The following is a 16,828-nucleotide window of genomic DNA, read 5'->3' as shown; positions in this document are numbered from 1 at the left end:
TCACAGGGCCTTCCTTGTTCCACGCAAAGAAAGAGGAGGTTTGTTTCAGCGGGTGAGAGGGGATGAATATGGTGGTGTTCATCTACTGGAGTTTGCAGCAGATTGCGCCGTTGGAATAATGCTAGAATCGCACTGCAGAGCCTGTGTTCCCGCGGTGTTTGTTGTGGAAGGGTGTGTGCACGGACACATGAGATCTTTACTGTGACTCATCGCCCACTCGCTTCCGCACAAAGGCCGTGCCTCTGCCACTGAGGCGTCAGAACTCTTTTTCTCTGCGGTTCGTCGCCGACACCGAGAGAGCTTGCAAGGTGGCGCAGGAAAGGAGGGCAAAGCCGAAGGGGTGAAACGGAGGTGTTCCATTCACATCCTTAGTTACACGCAGCAGATATCCACAGTGCACCACGTTACAACGCGTTATCGTCTCCATAACAACCTTAGAACTTTTCGTAACCTTTCATCACTTTTTTCTTTGTTTCCCTCTCTCTCTCATTTTTCCGTCTCTTCTCTCTCTCTCTCTGTCAGTCTGTCTCTCTCTCAGTGACTGTGTGCGCAATAGTATGAGTCGCGCAGAAACACCGCAAATAGCTCTGCCAGAGAGCCGGTGTATAAATAGCCCGGCTGACGAGGAAGGCGGAGGGAGGGACAGAAATAGATGGAAGGAGGGATTAAAAAGCAGATTGAAAGAAAGAAGAGGACAAACAGCCTGATAGCACCGGGAGTGTTTTGTTCAAAGGTGCTCCTCGTGCATTGCACTCATTAAGGCCTTTATGGTGCCACGCTCTCAAGACTGCAAAAAGTCTGCCTTGACTTCAGGATGAACCATGTAGTTCAGTGGATTATTAGATTGATCTCTGGGATGGCAGAATAGCCAACTGGTGTTCAGAGTACTGTCACAAATGAAAAGTAATGAATTATTAGCAATACATTTCAGTTACGTTTCCACAGGCCTTTCATACATGTAAAATATTGTGGTGTACCTGTAAAACTCACACCTACATTTTCATATATTAACCTTTGGTATTTTACATTACCCCACTGACCTACTGTAGAAGATAGAGCTGAAAATGTGATGTCAACACATTTCAAGCGGTGAATTCAAATGAATTGTGGTTTATTGGCAAGACAAGTCAACGTACAGTAGTCATAAGTAGGCTTACAGTACAATATAAATGCAAATACGTATATATTCATAGATATTATGTATTCATAGATATTTTTTGTATTAAATGTGGCAGTGTGGCATAAAGGAGCAGGGCTTGTAAGCAAAAGGTTGCTGGTTCAGTTCCCCACTGGGGCACTGCGGCTGCACCCTTGGGCAAGGTGTTTAACCTGTGTGTGGCTTGGTAAATATTCAGCAGCATAAATGGATAATATGTGAAGCTATAACCTGTGTAAGTCACTCTGGATGAGAGTGGCTCCTAAATGACAAAAATGTAATATAAATGACAATTTAAATTGTTACCATAAATAAGACAATACAGCAATGTGGACTGTTAAGAACACCTCTATAGCCAGAGTGCGAAGGAGACAGGTGTACTTTTGTTAATAAATATAATAATAAATAAAATAAATTAAAAAAAAAAAAGCAAATGGACACTTTACTCATGTTCTAAACACTTTAATGCATGTTAATGCATACACATCTTAATTGATATGTTAATTGATTTGGGGATTTTCCACAACAGTCTAGGTGGAGCAAATGCTGTAAACCGAAGTGTTAGAGCTGGCGGTAATTGTGGGCGATGTAGTACGTGTGTGTTTTCAGACCCAGGGGAAGCAGTTTCAGGTTGGAGAGCGTTGCCATAACTGCTGGTTGAGTGTACATTCACGTTGACATCCCAAATGCTCTGGAAGTACCAGATGTAAAACATGGGTCACTGGAATTCTTGGTGCAACCCCTCCATCAGCCAGTGAATAGGGTGAGTACAATAACTGGAGGCCCACGCAGTCTGTGAGTGTGCAGGTTGTGCAGTGAGCTAGGAGAGTTCATCCTCATGTTTAGGAACAGCTATTTATTTTCTAAGTTGAGAAACTAGGGACAGATAATATTGACTGTTTTGGTAAGAGCCAGAAGAAAAAAAATAAGTTGGCGTTAAACGTGTATATAGTCTTTCAGTGCCAACCTTGTCAACATTGTCCATATTTGGGTACATTTTATTAAAGATGATTACCTGCTGTCAGTCTCAGATCCTGACAGCCGTTAATTATCTGGCCTCATCTAGGAGTGAGCTGTTAACAGCCACTAGCAATATTTAAATGTAATTTTTGCGGTTTACATTAGTACTTCAATTTATCTGCAGAATGAGGAATTTTGGCTAAATTAAGCACATCAGCATGGGCAAATTTGTCACAAAACACTCAGTAACATGTACATTTCAGTGCCTCTCCCAGCAATTTTTCCTCATGTGTCCTTTAGACTGTGACCAGTGGCTATATATTAAGTGCCTAGTGTGGGTATGGGCTGCTCTCCTAGCATAGCTGACATCTTTTTGGCATTAGTTCTATTTTTGAAATGGGGAAGACAGCAGTTGTCCTTTAAAGAACAGGCCCCTTGCATGGGAATATTGTAGTGAATGACTCGGTTTGTCTCCTCTTGTCTGGCTGTTATTCGAGCCCGTCGTTTCTGGCCGGCCATTTTTGCCTGTGCCTGCCCTTTTCAGTGGCCAGGCTGTGGTCTCCCACATGGTATCTGGTCAGGATCTGCCCTCTGCTTTCTTTTTTGTGACAGTGGCCAAGATTTTGTGAGGGTGTACTTTCTGTTTAGGACATGAAGGCACTCGATGGTCAGTCAAGTGCTTGCCGTGCTTTCTAATTTGGTTCACTCTGACTGGAAGTGTTGTTGCAGTGCTGATGTGAAGCTGACTGCTGACGGTGTTGCTCTGCTCAGGGAGTTTCAGGACCAGCTGGTTGAGGTCACTCCTCTCTGGGTTTCAGCTCTTGGTATTGTAGGCCTTTATAGAGGAATAGGTTCGGATTGCTGTTTTTGAAAGGAGCCCTGTATTTATATTATTATTTTTTTCCATCTTTTGAACATTGCTATTGTGGATAAAGGTCTATTAAGCCCTACAAGCATTGTTTTGAGGGTTTTTTTTGTAAATGTGTGTGTAATCAGATTCCACACAACGCTTTCTCTTTCTCTGTGTTTCTCTCTTTCTGCCATCTCACGATGACTGAAAAACCCCGAGACGAGGACATAGGCAGGAGGGAGACGAGGCCCACAGTAGCCTCCCTTGTCTGGACCTTCGTTTCTCCCTCTTCCTCTCCCTCGCACACGCTCTGCAGTTTCCTGTAATTCCCGCAAATTGGAGTCAGGAGATGTAGTCAGTGAGGGAAGGAAACCAGCAGAACAGGGAACAGAGGGGGAAAAAAAAAGAACGAGACTGAAGGGTGGCCCAGAGAGATGGGGAATACCACACAGAAAAGGAAAGGGAGGAAGGGACCCGAGAAAGGAGGGATTAGGGAAGGAATAAGGCCCGAGAGGCAAAAAAAAAAGAGAAGGATTCCGTTTCTGCTTTCCCACGGACCCCGCTCCCTGTGTTCTCGGCAGCGGATCAAACCGCAGTGTTTTTCCCTAAACAATCTGATCTGAGCTAGAAAATTTCCATAAGCATTGCTGCCCCTCCGAGAGGGAGGGGCTGGGTTATTTGAGCCGCTGCTGTTGCTCCGGTGCAGGGCGCTCTTTGCCTCGGCGTTCAGAGCGCCGGTGCCGAGCGCCGCGTGTTTTTGGTATGTGCCTTCCGCAGCTGCCTGTCACTCCACCAGCACGGATTCAGCTGCCGGAGCGTCGTTTGGCCCGCACTCCGGCACGCTGTGACTCCCTGTCTTTTAAGGACCAGCTGAAATGCCCTAAGCGCTCATGCCTGGCGATGTGTTAAATCATACCGTCCATCACATCTCCCATGGACATTACATTACATTACGTCACTTAGCAGACGCTCTTACCCAGATCATAAGTGCATCACAATGCTAAGAGTAGTTATCAAGAAGTATTACAAGAGCTCAGTAAGATACTGAGTTAGGTGCTAAACTAGTGTAGAGTAAATAGAAAATAGGGATAGATAGAGATAGATGGAGATAGAGAGGGAGGAAGGTAGACTAGAGATATAGCTTGTACGTCCAGCGTCATGACAGTAGAAGATGCCATTCTTCTACATAAAGTGCTGCACACTTCAAAACTGAAATCAGATTCAGATAAAAATAGAACGAGAAGTGTTGAAGGGCAGTTTGGAAACTGCAGACCAAAACCGTATAAAAAGGGGTAGTACAGAAACAGACGGACTTTTAGGGATGTATAAAATTAGGGATGTGCTAGTGTTTTTTGTTTTTTGTGTGTGTTGCCAGGATATATATATATATGTCCTTGACAGGGTGTAATTTAGTAGTTGTAATAAAGGGTGAATTTGAATAGCACCGTGAATGACATCAGGATGCAAGTACAATAAAGTAGGAAAGGGAGAGAGAAAGCTGGTTGTGGGGAGAAACCAATGCAGGGCTGGGTCAGTAACCACTGAAGGGACGTGCGAAGAGGTTTGTATGGGACGACCTGCTTGTCCCCAGTACCCTTGGTGGAGACTGGCAGAGAAAGGAACATACACTTGCACTCTCTGCAAAATGGCTCTTTGATTCCTGCAGGCCGCTGCTGTTGACAACAGGACAGGGGTGTGAATGCGTAAGAATGACTTACAACAATCTAAGTCACTTGTGTTTTCAAATATTTGAACATCGGAAACAATCACCGGCAATACTATAGAACTCTTTAAGTTCTGACTGATGCAGTTGTAGGGTTTGAAACAGTCCAACAGAGGGCGCTCAGCAGCCAGAGGTAGGGGCAGGTGACCTTGGCCAAGGTTTTACCTGAATAGGACAGGTGGTATGATTACAGGAAGGGTATGTGGAGAGAGTTGTGAGATGTGGGTGTCTGCAGAGCACAAAGACCCCTCCCTCCAGTGCACCCAGCCCTATGCAGGTAGCAGAAGGACGGAGAGCTCTTGAGTTTCTGTGTCTCCTGGAAGGGAAAATCAGTCAGGAAACCTGGTGTTGTTCTGCCCTGTCTCCTTTGAGAAAGCAGGAAAGTCAATGCCAGCCCTCCAACAGCAACTCAAGTGACAAATTGCATAATACAATAAAAAAAAAAAAACATGCACACGCACAAGCATGCACACAGTCATGCCCACACACACTGACATTGCTTCATCTGCTGGGACAGTCCCTGTTCCTGCTTAAAACACTGTATTACCCCCTTGTTTCTCCATGCCCCATACTGCTTTAGTGGTAGGGGCTCACTGTCAGTACATTATTTCACCTAATGAAGATCCAGAGCATACGCTGCAGATAATGTTCTGTCATCAGTATCATTATTATTCTTTTTATTATTGTTCATGACATGGGTAGGCTTTTTATAAGATGATAATGATCACTATGCTAGATTGATGGAATTCTTTGTTTTGTAATGCTCTGCCTGAGAGAGAGAGAGAGAGAGAGAGAGAGAGAGAGGGAGGGAGAGAGAGAGAGAGAGGGAGGGAGAGAGAGAGAGAGGGGGAGGGAGAGAGAGAAAAAGAGAGAGAGAGAGAGAAAAAGAGAGCGAGAGAGAGGGAGAGAGAGTGTATTTATCTTGCCAGCGTGACTGTTCCCTCACTGTTTACTTCAAATCTGCTGCAGCTTATAAAACCTGGCGAGAGAAACATAGAGAGAGAGTTGGAGGGAGGGAGAGAGGGAGGAAGAGAAAGAATGTGCTTGACTTAATCTTATGACATTTTTTTTTTAGGTTTCAGTCTCACTGGATGTTACTATTAGCAGACTTTTCCAGACCTTTTATATGACTTAATTCTCTTTCTTTCTCATATTGCCATCAGTCAGGCTTCCCACATTCAACACTAACAGACAGGGGCTTTGGGGGGTGGGGGGTGGGGGGTGGTTGAGCATTTTGTCTGGTCCAAATGTAAGACACGTGGATGTAGTACTGTTTTTTTTTTTTTAAATCATCTACGTCTTCGTTACAGGACCGATGAAATGGCGAGTGTGAGAGGCATCAGAGTCCGGGCTTCTTTTACCTGTCGCAGTGAAAGGGGAATGCCAAAATCGAGCGAGGGGTGGGCCGACTGAACCTGCTGCTCCTGGAGCTGGGAGGGGGGTGTGGACGTGTGTGTGTGTGTGTGTGTGTGGGTGTGTGTGTGACCCTTCAGAGTTACTGCTTCCTCTCCGAGGAGGTAGAGGGAGAAGCAGGAGAGTATGGCAGCTGGATCTGTCCCACGCATGAATCTGCAGGATTTATGAAAACAAACCTCGCGTAAGCTCTCTGACGTGGATTATCATTTCAAAGGTATCAGCGGCCGTAAAAAAAAAATAAAAAAAGACGAGACAAACAGAGGGTGTCAGCACTATGAAGTACCGAGCCATGGTAAGACCCGCGGGCCAAGCAGAACGGTGCCGTTTGCAGGGGTTTGTAGCTGGAGTGTGGAGGCATGAGTGTGAAGTGAGTGTGGAGGTGAAGGGACAAGTGAGCAGGTTACGAGCGTGCCTTCTCTGGCTGGCGGATTACAAGGGAGGACGGAGCCCAGAGGTGAACCACAGTCATGCTGGTGGAACGTGTAGTGTGTGAGTGTGTGGGTTAGTGAACTGTGATTGTGCGCATGATAAGTGACATTGTGACTCAAGCTGATAGAAATAGTGTGGTTGTGTATGTGCATTTCTGAGTTTATGTTTTTGTGTGTAATTTTTACCATATTCCTTCAAACAGAAAATCTAAAGAGTCTCAGCAGATGTGTGTCTGTCCTTCTCTCTGTCTGTCTGTCTATGTCTATCTCTGCAAGCTCGCGGTCTTCCATCTGATTGCGTACGTGTCTGCGTGCGTGTGTGTGTGTGTGTCAGTTGACATGGATTGTGTGTATGACTCTCACAGTTATGACTGTTTCTCAGTCGGTGCCAGTCCTTGTACCTCTGCGGTAACGGCCACTGATAGATACTCCTTGCACCACTTGTTGATGTTCATACTTGTGTTTGAAATGACGGTTGAGAAGGCATTTCCTGAGCTGCATGCCATTAAAAGAGCTGTTGGCCCTAAAGTGCATTTGGCATACCGGAGCAAAGAACGTAACCCAGATGTGATCTGTCGCAAGAGTTGCGTCTCTCTGGTCAAACGATATCTATCTCTTGTCTCTGCTGCCACTGAGTTCTCTTTCCTCGGCCGTCCCCATCTCTCAGCCGAGGGAGAGGAGCAGTGACAGGCTTTACTGATCGTAATCGTGAAGTCGATGAACGTCCTGTCGGTCTGCGAGGCTCTTACAGCGATGAGCGAATTCCTTCCTGTCACTGCCCTACGCAGTGCTCTGGTGAATGTGCTGCACTTGCATGGTGTTGAACGCCGCCCTGAGAGTCATGCACCCACTGCTGCTGCTGTCCGGAGTGTAGTAACCTGGGTTAACCTTTAACATGCTAGAGACAGAACTGTGTGGCACTGGTCATGTGGTTTTTTTTTTGTTTGTTTGTTTGTCATCTGGCAAAGATAGATAAAGAGTTAAAAATAGTCTTTTGGGAAATTTTGCAGTATATATGTGGGGATAACTACTGTCTGATATCTCCGGATTTATTTGAGTTCATAGTGTTGGTTTATATGTTTTTAATCAGGCAAATGGGAAGCGTTTTGTCTTTTTGCACATAAAACTCTGCAGTTGTAATGTGAACAGACTGCATGGTCGTGTAATGAAAATGACCCGCTCCTGTGTTCAGGTTTACTCATCGTTTGCGCGTTCCCGCTATCGATCTGTTTGTCGGCCAGACTTCCGTAACCACGGAGACTCGGTCGGCCCACCCGCCGCGCGTGACGAGCGGACGGGCAGCAGCGCTCCGACGCGCCGAACCCGAACGCGAGCACTCTCGCTCCCCGCCGCAGCTGCGCCCGGGCTCGCCGGCGGACGGGCGGCGCGGCGGACAGGCAGCGCGGTGGACGGGCGGCGCGGCGGACGGGCAGCGCGGCGGACAGGCAGCGCGGTGGACGGGCAGCGCGGCGGACGGGCAGCGCGGCTCTGAGCTGCGCGGCTGCAGAGGCCTTATAAGGAAGACGCAGCAGCAGAACCCTTCGCGGGCCCGGCCGAGTTGAGAGCGGGGGCCTGTGCCAAGTCCCACACCACAGCCCTCTCCGCTCCGCTCAGCAGCGAGGAATGCGCCCATGGCGGATATTCATATTAATATTTACCATCAACACTGCCGCGATTGTTAGCGACGAGCGGCGGGGGCCCCCGACTGGTTTCTCTTGGCTCGCCCGCGCTGTTTGCGAGTTTCGGCTCTCCACTCCGGAATTCAGATGCCGCATTTTATTGTTGTTACTGTAGTGACTGCGGAAGGATGCGTTTGCAATGTTTACAGTATCATAAGTATCGGAGTCATAGCAGGGAAACCTGTCTCTCTGCATAGCACGGGAGCTGGCTGCGGCCTTAATCAGTGAGAGTTAGACCCAATGAGTGACAGAGACAGTGTACAATACAGCGGCAATAACTTAACCAGATCAACTCACATCCTCTTAGGAGAACATAGTAGGGGTCATTTGTCCTGCAGTTAACACAATGTATGGCAGAACCTTCAATAATGAACGTAGGACAGTGTTATTATTATTATTTTTTTGCATTTAATTTGGTTTCACTTGGAAAAACAGAAAAAATTGTGGAAGTTGCAGTAAAAGGTAGCACTGCCATAAATTCGGCATTGAAGGTTAGTCTGCCTGCTTTGACTTAATCATCCCTCTCAATTAGACAGAACTTTTTACTGCTCATGAGGCAGTAATAGCTAGTATGTGGAGGTGGAGCACACCGTTACGATTCCATTAACTCTTGTCACCTGTTGAGAAGGCTGATCTAGAGGAGAGTTTTACAGGTGATGTGGATACCTGACATTCCCACACTCGGGGGATTCCGAGGTCATGCCGACAGCACCTCCTCTCCCTGGGGGGGACGGGATGGGGACTTTTCACGGGGGAGTTTTCCCTTGCAAAATCGCACCTGTTTGTGCAGTTACCTGTGAATGTGCTTATGTGCCGATTCCCAGCTGGCAGAGAGCTACCCAAGCCTGAGGGGGCTACTTTTACAGTAAAATGCAGAAATGTACACATAGAAAAAAAAAACAGATGTATCGAAGTCTTAGCCCGGTTCTCCCTCGTTCTCTGTACCGGAGGAGTGTGTGTACATGTAAAACCAAAGAACACCGGATTCAAATGGAGAGGCTGACAGAACGAATGTGACATGGGTGCAGGGGGTGAGAACGGAGAAAGAGAAACATTAGCAGAAATAACACGAGCAGTGAAGTGAAGAGTCTGCCCCTGTTTTCTGCAGAAGGTTTAGGAAAAACTGACAGCATTGTGGTGCTGGGGAGATGGCTGTGGGGGGGGGGGGGGGGGGGGGGGGGGGGTGGGCTGGCAGCGTGCTACACAGATCCTTCATGGAGGTCGGGTCAGGAAGGCGAAACTGCGGAAGCCCATCGAGGAACAATGAAGTAATGCAGCCCGGGCAGTGGTGTTGGGGGGGGGGGGTCGAGACGGGGTGCCTCTCCGGTCAGAGGTTCACCTCCGGCCTCTGGCTTTGGCTCAACTCCACTGTTGTCTTGCTGTTTTTTTAAGAACATTTTTTTTTTTTTTTTTCCATCGAGCACTATTAAGTGATGCCAAGATAAGGACCCCCTTAACGAGCTTAACGAGCCCTTAACGAGACCTCTGAGAATGCTGTGTTTCTCAAAGAATCCAGAACCGCCGGGAACTCCGGTCCCATTGTTCTTCCCCGAGGAACAATGTCAAATGACAGCACAGGACATCCAGCAGCCCAGAGTCTTTTAAGGACAGTTTAAGAAAACAGTCTCAGCTTGTAAAGAGCATTGCATTCAATTGTGTCAATGAAAGGAGGAGTTGTGGCATTTGAAGGGTTTTTGATTTGTTTCTGTGATGGGCCCCCCCAGTGAGTCCCCAGCAGTGATGAGCAACAGAAACTACACGAGCCACTTACTGGCTTGAGCTACTGTGGGCTGTCAATCATGGGCTGATCTCAACCATTAGTATTATATTATTTTTATTATTATTATTATTGGCATTTAGCAGATGATCTTATCCAGAGCAACTTACATCAGTTACAGGTTTTTACAATGTTATCCATTTAAACAGCTACATCTTCACCGAGGCTATTTGTGGGTTAAGTACCTTCCCCAAGGGTACAGCAGCAGTGCCCCAGCAGGGAATCGAGCCAGCAACCTTTCAGTTATGAGTCCTGCTCCTTAACCACTATGTGCTCCTTACCCACAAATATCCAGCTGTCTGAATGGATAAAGTGTAAAAAAAAAAAAAAAAAACTGTAACCTATATAAGTCACTCTGGATAAGAGTGTCTGCTAAATGACAATAATGTAATGTTATGTAACGGAGAGACTTCACTGCTGCCGGTGCACAGGTACATGGGGAGGCAGTGTATATAGATAAACTTTAATCTGACGTTAACTCTGACCGCCGTGCAGCAGCTGCTGTTTACAGATGCACAAGGTGTAAGCACGAGATGCCCCTGTTCTGGTTCGGTGTGCAGTTAAGTCGACACATTAAAGGGCAAGGTGTTAGCATTAAATGTCTGTTTACTCACCACGTGTGGGGTATCCAGCAGAAGCAGCGTGCAGCAGTGAGAGACAAAACATGTCAATTTAAATATGACTGGAGTTAGATATTCAAAGGAAGTGATCATTTTAAATAACAGGATATGATGACAGTTACAGAGTAAGAAGTCGTCGTATTGTATTGTATTCTGTAGTTGATGGCTAACGTACCTACAGTACTTTTTTCTAAAAAGAGTATCAATTATATACCCCTCCCTTATGGAGGCATCACCACCTAGGCCTGCTTATGTGTGAGTTATGCATGTTCATGCGGATAAAGGCATTTGCTGAATGAATCAGTAACAATAGTAGCTGTAAGAGAGAGACACCACAAGTGTGCATGCCCACAAGTGCACACACCCTGAGGGACAGGAAATGTCATTATAACCTCACTAGAAGGGCAGGAATACCAAGGAGTCAGGCCCACTTGTTGATGGTGAAAACAGTTTGGCAGTGAAACCTGTGTCCTTTCACACACAAATGCGTGCACTCACTCACACACACACACACACACACACACACACACACACACACACACACACACACACACACACACACACACACACACACACCCCTCTGCAGGTACATTGTGAAACTGCAGAAAGGGTGTGAGGCTGAGGTTCGCTGAGGAAGGGAGGAAGAGAGTAGTTTTGGAAAGGTGTGAATACAGGGAGTGATACCTCCTGGCACTATTCTCAGCCCCCTCATACTCTGTCTCAATCATTCAAAAATCCATTTTTTTCCCTCCCATTTTGTCTTCCTCTTATCAACGTTGCCATACTACACACACACACTCGTGCCGGAATCGCTCATCTCTGCAGCTGGCTCACCTCTCATTAATTAAAATGCTGTCAAAGGTACACTCTCCCTCTCCCCAGGGTGCTGAATGCCATGTCAATAACACCACAACAATAAGGGTAGCAGCTGTATTCACACTGTGTGTGTGTGTGTGTGTATGAGTGTATGAGTGTGTCTGTCTCTGTGTGGTTGTGTGTGTGTGTGCGTGCGACTTTAACAATTAAACCTGCACCTAGCAGACACACACCTCCAAAACGCTCACAGAACACAGCCAGTCTCTGGCTGTGCGGGTGCGTGTGTGTGAGTTTGTGCACACTCTGTGCGTTAGTGCAGTTAGACTGCAGTTTTCGGCCTCTTTGATTAGCACTGGAAAAGAGCTGCTAGCAGTCATGGATCTAAATAATATTCGGGAATTAATGCGGAAAACTCATGAGTCCATCTTGGAGAACGGCTTTCTTGGCAAGCGTTCGGAGGAGGTCAAGGTCTGGGCTGCATCTTTATGATACTAGATAGCATGTCGCTTGAATTTAAATTTGGGGATGGGTGGGGCTTTCGGTATTGCAGCCATCATGGGTTTTTGCCTTTTTAGTGACTGCCTTTGTTCCTAAGTACTGATGATCTTAGAGTGATTCTGGGAGTTCTGTGCTGGCAGATTGTTATTTGAAACACTGCTGAATTCAGACGTGCGTTTCTCTCCTGTCCTTTGTGCATGGGTGTTGTTCCCCTGTTGTGGGCCCTCTCTGTGTGGTTTGTATGTACACATTCATGCGGTGCTGTAGGGAGTGCGACCGCAGGTTGTTGTATATACAGCTGCAGTCTGGGTGCGGTAGGATCTCAGCGAGGGGAGGCTGTGTCAGGGTGTGTGAGGAGTGGGGGCGGGTGTGCGCGGGGGGTGGGTCAGGTGCAGCACAAGGGGGTGTGGGGAGGGTTTTGTCAGGACTGCTGGTCATGAATGCTCACAGAACGCTGGGGGGGGGGGGGGGGGGGGTCATTGCAGGTTGACCTTTAGTTTTCCATTTCCAGGTGTTATGCCTTTTTTAAAACTCGCCCTCGCCCTGACCTTCTGATGCATACCGTTCACACTGAGGCCGTTCTCAGTCATACCTCCCCCTCTTCCATGTGCAGGCAGTGACTACCGACGGGGTGCGGGTCATGATGGAGAGTGCTCTGACAGCCAGGGACCGGGTCGGGGTGCAGGACTTTGTCCTGCTGGAGAACTACACCAGCGAAGCGGCCTTCATTGAGAACCTGCGCAAGAGGTTCAAGGAGAACCTCATCTACGTAAGCCGCTTCCTCTCTGAGAACTTCTCCAGGAACCTCTTCTCTGCTTCTCTGCCGGTGTTACATTACATTACTCATGTACTGTAACACCAGCTGCGTCTTCTTGTTGATATCTGATGAGAAAATGTAGAATGTTAGAAGGTGGGATGTCTGGTTAGTTTTAAATTTCACTGGATAATTTCAGAATCAGTCAGTGCATACAGAATGGCCTGATTTCAAAGTACATTTTAAGTATAGAGATTTAAAACCTTTGTGTTTACTTTTTGCATGAGAAGAAAAATTCTTCCTTGAGGCTGCTCTTTGCATTTTATTACATTGCACAGATAATGACTTAATGTTTTGATTTATTTACCTACTCTATACAATTCCAATGGAATTCATACTTCTTGTGTAGTGTCATGAATACTTATAATAATTATAATTGTTGCAATGAGACATGAACATTTCCTAGTCATACCAATAAATAAATCACAGAAATACTCGTACAAATGCAATTGTACTTACACTGAATAATTTAAAGACAAAAAGTAAGGGGGACATGAGTGAAACTGAGGCCTTAGTACAAATGCATGTATGCACACATAGTAACCAGGTGTCCCTAGTGTTACCACATTTTTGCTTCCACAGACATATATCGGGTCGGTTCTGGTGTCAGTGAACCCCTACAAGGAGCTGGAGATCTACACCAAGCAGCACATGGAGCGATATCGAGGGGTCAACTTCTACGAGGTCTCCCCCCACATGTGAGTCGCCTTGGAAGCCCAGGCAATCGTGTCCCCCTCAAAAAACCACGTGCATGAGCTGTCCATTACCAACACCTCTATTGCAGTGCATGATGGGACACACATGACTTTCATTGGCATCAGAGTCTCTGGATTCATTCGAGTATGTCCCCAGTGAGGGTTTCAAAGCTAACTTAAGACATTCTTTTCTCTCACCATTCTAGAACTGTATGTGTTCTAGTCAACCTTCCTGTGGTAGGAAAGGCACCTAGACTAAATTACTGTGGCTAACTTATCAATTAGCCATTTAATGCTATTGGCATAAAAACTGAAATTCTCATATTTGGCACTTGCAGAGTTTGAAACAACCACTGTCAAAGTGAATTTGACTGTGCTATTGGAGATTTTTTGTGGTGTTTGTTGATAGATAAAGGAATATATTTCTTCTGAATTTTTTGTGAGAGAATGATGTGTGTTGTATATGGACATTAAATGCGTTTTATATGAGGATATCCTGAAATACTTAGGCACACTAACACCCACCCAGTGGATTCAGAAGGTATCCTGAGTCATTGAGACCCACTAAATCTCACCCAGTCAATTCAGACAGTATCTTTATTCATTGGGACCCATTAATTCTCCCCCTGTGGATTCAGAGAGTATCCTGATTCATTGAGACCAACACTAACACTCACCCAGCTGTGTGCAGAAAGCAGATCAGCAGTACTGTATTGGTGACATCGTGTAACACCTCCGAAGTCTCTCTGTGGCCTGCATGTCTCTGTCTGCAGTCTGTTTGAAAGCACGTGCGTGCGTGGATGCTTTGTTCATCTTATCGGTTACACGGGGCCTTTGGAATTCCTTGAAACATCCCGACATCCTGAAAAATACCCTTTCCGAAAAATAAATGATGAGGATTCTTCCATGAGCTAAAAGTTCCGAGCCTCCCCTTGCCTCCCCTGTCCTCCCCTCCCCCTCTCTTCGGAGCGCGGTAGTTCCTGTCAGAGCGAGGGGGAAGAGATGTTTTGGCAGAGGCCTGTAGGAGGAGGAGGAGAGGAAGGAGGCGAGCGAGGCCGTATCTCTGGCTGAGCCGCAGGGAGGGCTTTCCTCTGAGACAGGGAGAGCCCCTCCCACCCTTATGGGGCAGGCTGTTTTGCAGCAAGAGCCGAGCGGTGAAAGTTGAAGGTGATGAAACAATTATCTCAGTTTCCCTGTTATCCAGCTCCCAGGCAGTCTCCAAAAGAGGGTGGGAAAAACAACAGATCCTCCCCTCTAACGCCAAGTGCTAAATTCCTTCACCTGCTTTCAGATACTTCCTGATATCCACAAGTCAGGGCTGACCCCTTTTTGTCTGACCAAAAACCAAACAGCTCGTGTTGTTTCAGGGAGGGGTTGATTGAGTCACTCACAGAAGAAATTCCTCTTTGAGGACAAACATGCTTAATCTTCCACAGAACTGCACTGAATAACCCAACCACCCCCCCCCCCCCTCCCTGCAGCTACGCCGTGTCTGATAACTCGTACCGGTCGATGCGGACGGAACGACGGGACCAGTGCATCCTGATTTCTGGGGAGAGCGGGGCGGGCAAGACGGAAGCCTCCAAAAAGATCCTGCAGTACTACGCGGTCACCTGCCCCGCCAGCGAGCAGGTGCAGATGGTCAAAGACCGGCTGCTGCAGTCCAACCCTGTCCTGGAGGTAATGCACTGCTCAGACTCCTCAAGAGCACACTTTGCATTAAAATCTATCAGAGCGAATGCCTTAAGCATCACGTTTAGCAATAGTAATTAGAAAATACACAGCATTTATGCTTAAGCATCTGTTGGATTAGGGCTGGGCGATATAGCTGTCGTAATATAATGAATATCTGTTTTTAGCGCATAACAGCTATCCCCGGAATGTGGCGTTAGGTGTTCCCGTATTGTTTTCCCTTTAGTCATACCTGACGCAGGAGCACACCTCCAAAGTTCAGTTCATGTTTTTCCCCCCGGAAGCATTTCACATGGCCTCGGAAAACTGGAGGTGTGCTCCCGCATCAGGTTTGACTAAAGGGAAAAAAATACGGGAAGAAACCTAATGCCACATACCGAGTTGCACTAAAAACAGCTATTTGATATACTGCAACCGCTATATCGCCTAGCCCTATGTTGGAATATATATATTAAAACACTGTCTTTTTTAGCTTTTAGCTCTCAGTCTGCACCTACTCTTTCCTCATGTTGTTCCTGTTGCTCATTCGAACTGCGCTTAATAATTTTTTGCCATAATGACCTTGAAAGTCCCCTGAGATAAGTGCATCTGCCAAATAAATGCTATATATCATTACAAGCTACAGTACACAGATAATACACAGCATAGCATGATATCTGATCACTGAATTATTCATGCTGTCAATAACTGGGCTTTCCACTTTTGACCTTCTTATATAACCTTACTGTAAGTTATATATGTGTCTTTCTTACCAACATTTCAAAAGTAAAGAGGAGGGTTGAATGCATTCCAGTAAAATTAATTCATTCAATCAGGGGCCTAAGTGCAGAAACTCTGACAGCCACTGTGTGTGTGTTCATGCATGTGTGTGTGCAGTTTAGAAGTTAGAACAGGTGTTAGAATCTGATGGCTGGGGGTTCAGATTATCAGCAGGAGAGCAGCAGGTACCTCTGTTAATTCAGGGGGACCAAGCATGTTGAATACTGCTATTTCACTGTCTTATTTCTTTCTCTCTCCGTCTTTCTTGCCGTCTCTCCCCCTGCATCTCCAGGCTTTTGGTAACGCAAAAACTCTGCGTAATGACAACTCCAGCCGATTTGGGAAATACATGGACATTCAGTTTGACTTTAAGGTAAGCTGCCATTTTTTCCCCACCCACTCAGTCTGGAGCAGTCCTCTGCCCTTGACTCTGGGAGTGAATGGGTGTGGGCAAGGGCGGGGTGTGTTTCCTCTGGGTCTGGTGTCTCTGGGTCACCCTCTGCCCCTCTGTCCCCCTGCAGGGAGCCCCGGTAGGAGGGCACATCCTCAACTACCTGCTGGAGAAGTCCCGCGTGGTGCACCAGAACCACGGCGAGAGGAACTTCCACATCTTCTACCAGCTGATCGAAGGCGGAGACGAGGACCTGCTGAGGAGACTGGGCCTGGAGAGAAACCCCCAGCAGTACCAGTACCTGGTGAAGGTGCGCCCCAGTCCTGCGTGCGGAGAGGGGCTTCCCAGGCCATAGAGCAGGGTCATGACTGATACTACTCTGGGCGGCAGTGTAGCATAGTGGTTAAGGAGCAGGACTCTCAGGGGTAAACTGAAAGGTTGCCGTTTCGGTTCCCCGTAGGGGCACTGCTGCTGTACCCTGCTGCTGCAAGGTACTTAACCCACAGTAAAAACTGTAATTGATGTAGGTCACTCTGGATAAAAGCGTCTGCTAA

At 46.9% G+C, this 16,828-nt stretch overlaps 1 protein-coding gene across 4 annotated transcripts in view; it reads left to right on the top strand.

Annotated features, from left to right (window-relative positions):
* The window catches only part of LOC118774375 (unconventional myosin-Ic-like), a 51,430-nt gene that overhangs the window by 16,694 nt on the left and 17,908 nt on the right, over positions 1 to 16,828 (top strand). For 3 of the 4 annotated variants that reach the window (XM_036523715.1, XM_036523717.1, XM_036523718.1), the window contains 5 exons: positions 12,537 to 12,692; positions 13,320 to 13,435; positions 14,914 to 15,112; positions 16,176 to 16,256; positions 16,405 to 16,584. In XM_036523715.1, the coding sequence (XP_036379608.1) occupies positions 12,537 to 12,692; positions 13,320 to 13,435; positions 14,914 to 15,112; positions 16,176 to 16,256; positions 16,405 to 16,584 (732 nt within the window). Of the gene's footprint in view, positions 1 to 6,176; positions 6,398 to 12,536; positions 12,693 to 13,319; positions 13,436 to 14,913; positions 15,113 to 16,175; positions 16,257 to 16,404; positions 16,585 to 16,828 lie in introns of those variants that run through there. The other variant, XM_036523716.1, reaches the window with a different exon arrangement.

Source organism: Megalops cyprinoides, chromosome 3 (genome assembly GCF_013368585.1).
Source record: "Megalops cyprinoides isolate fMegCyp1 chromosome 3, fMegCyp1.pri, whole genome shotgun sequence".
Classification (NCBI taxonomy): Eukaryota; Metazoa; Chordata; class Actinopteri; order Elopiformes; family Megalopidae; genus Megalops; species Megalops cyprinoides.
This window is presented reverse-complemented; position numbering and strand designations above follow the sequence as displayed.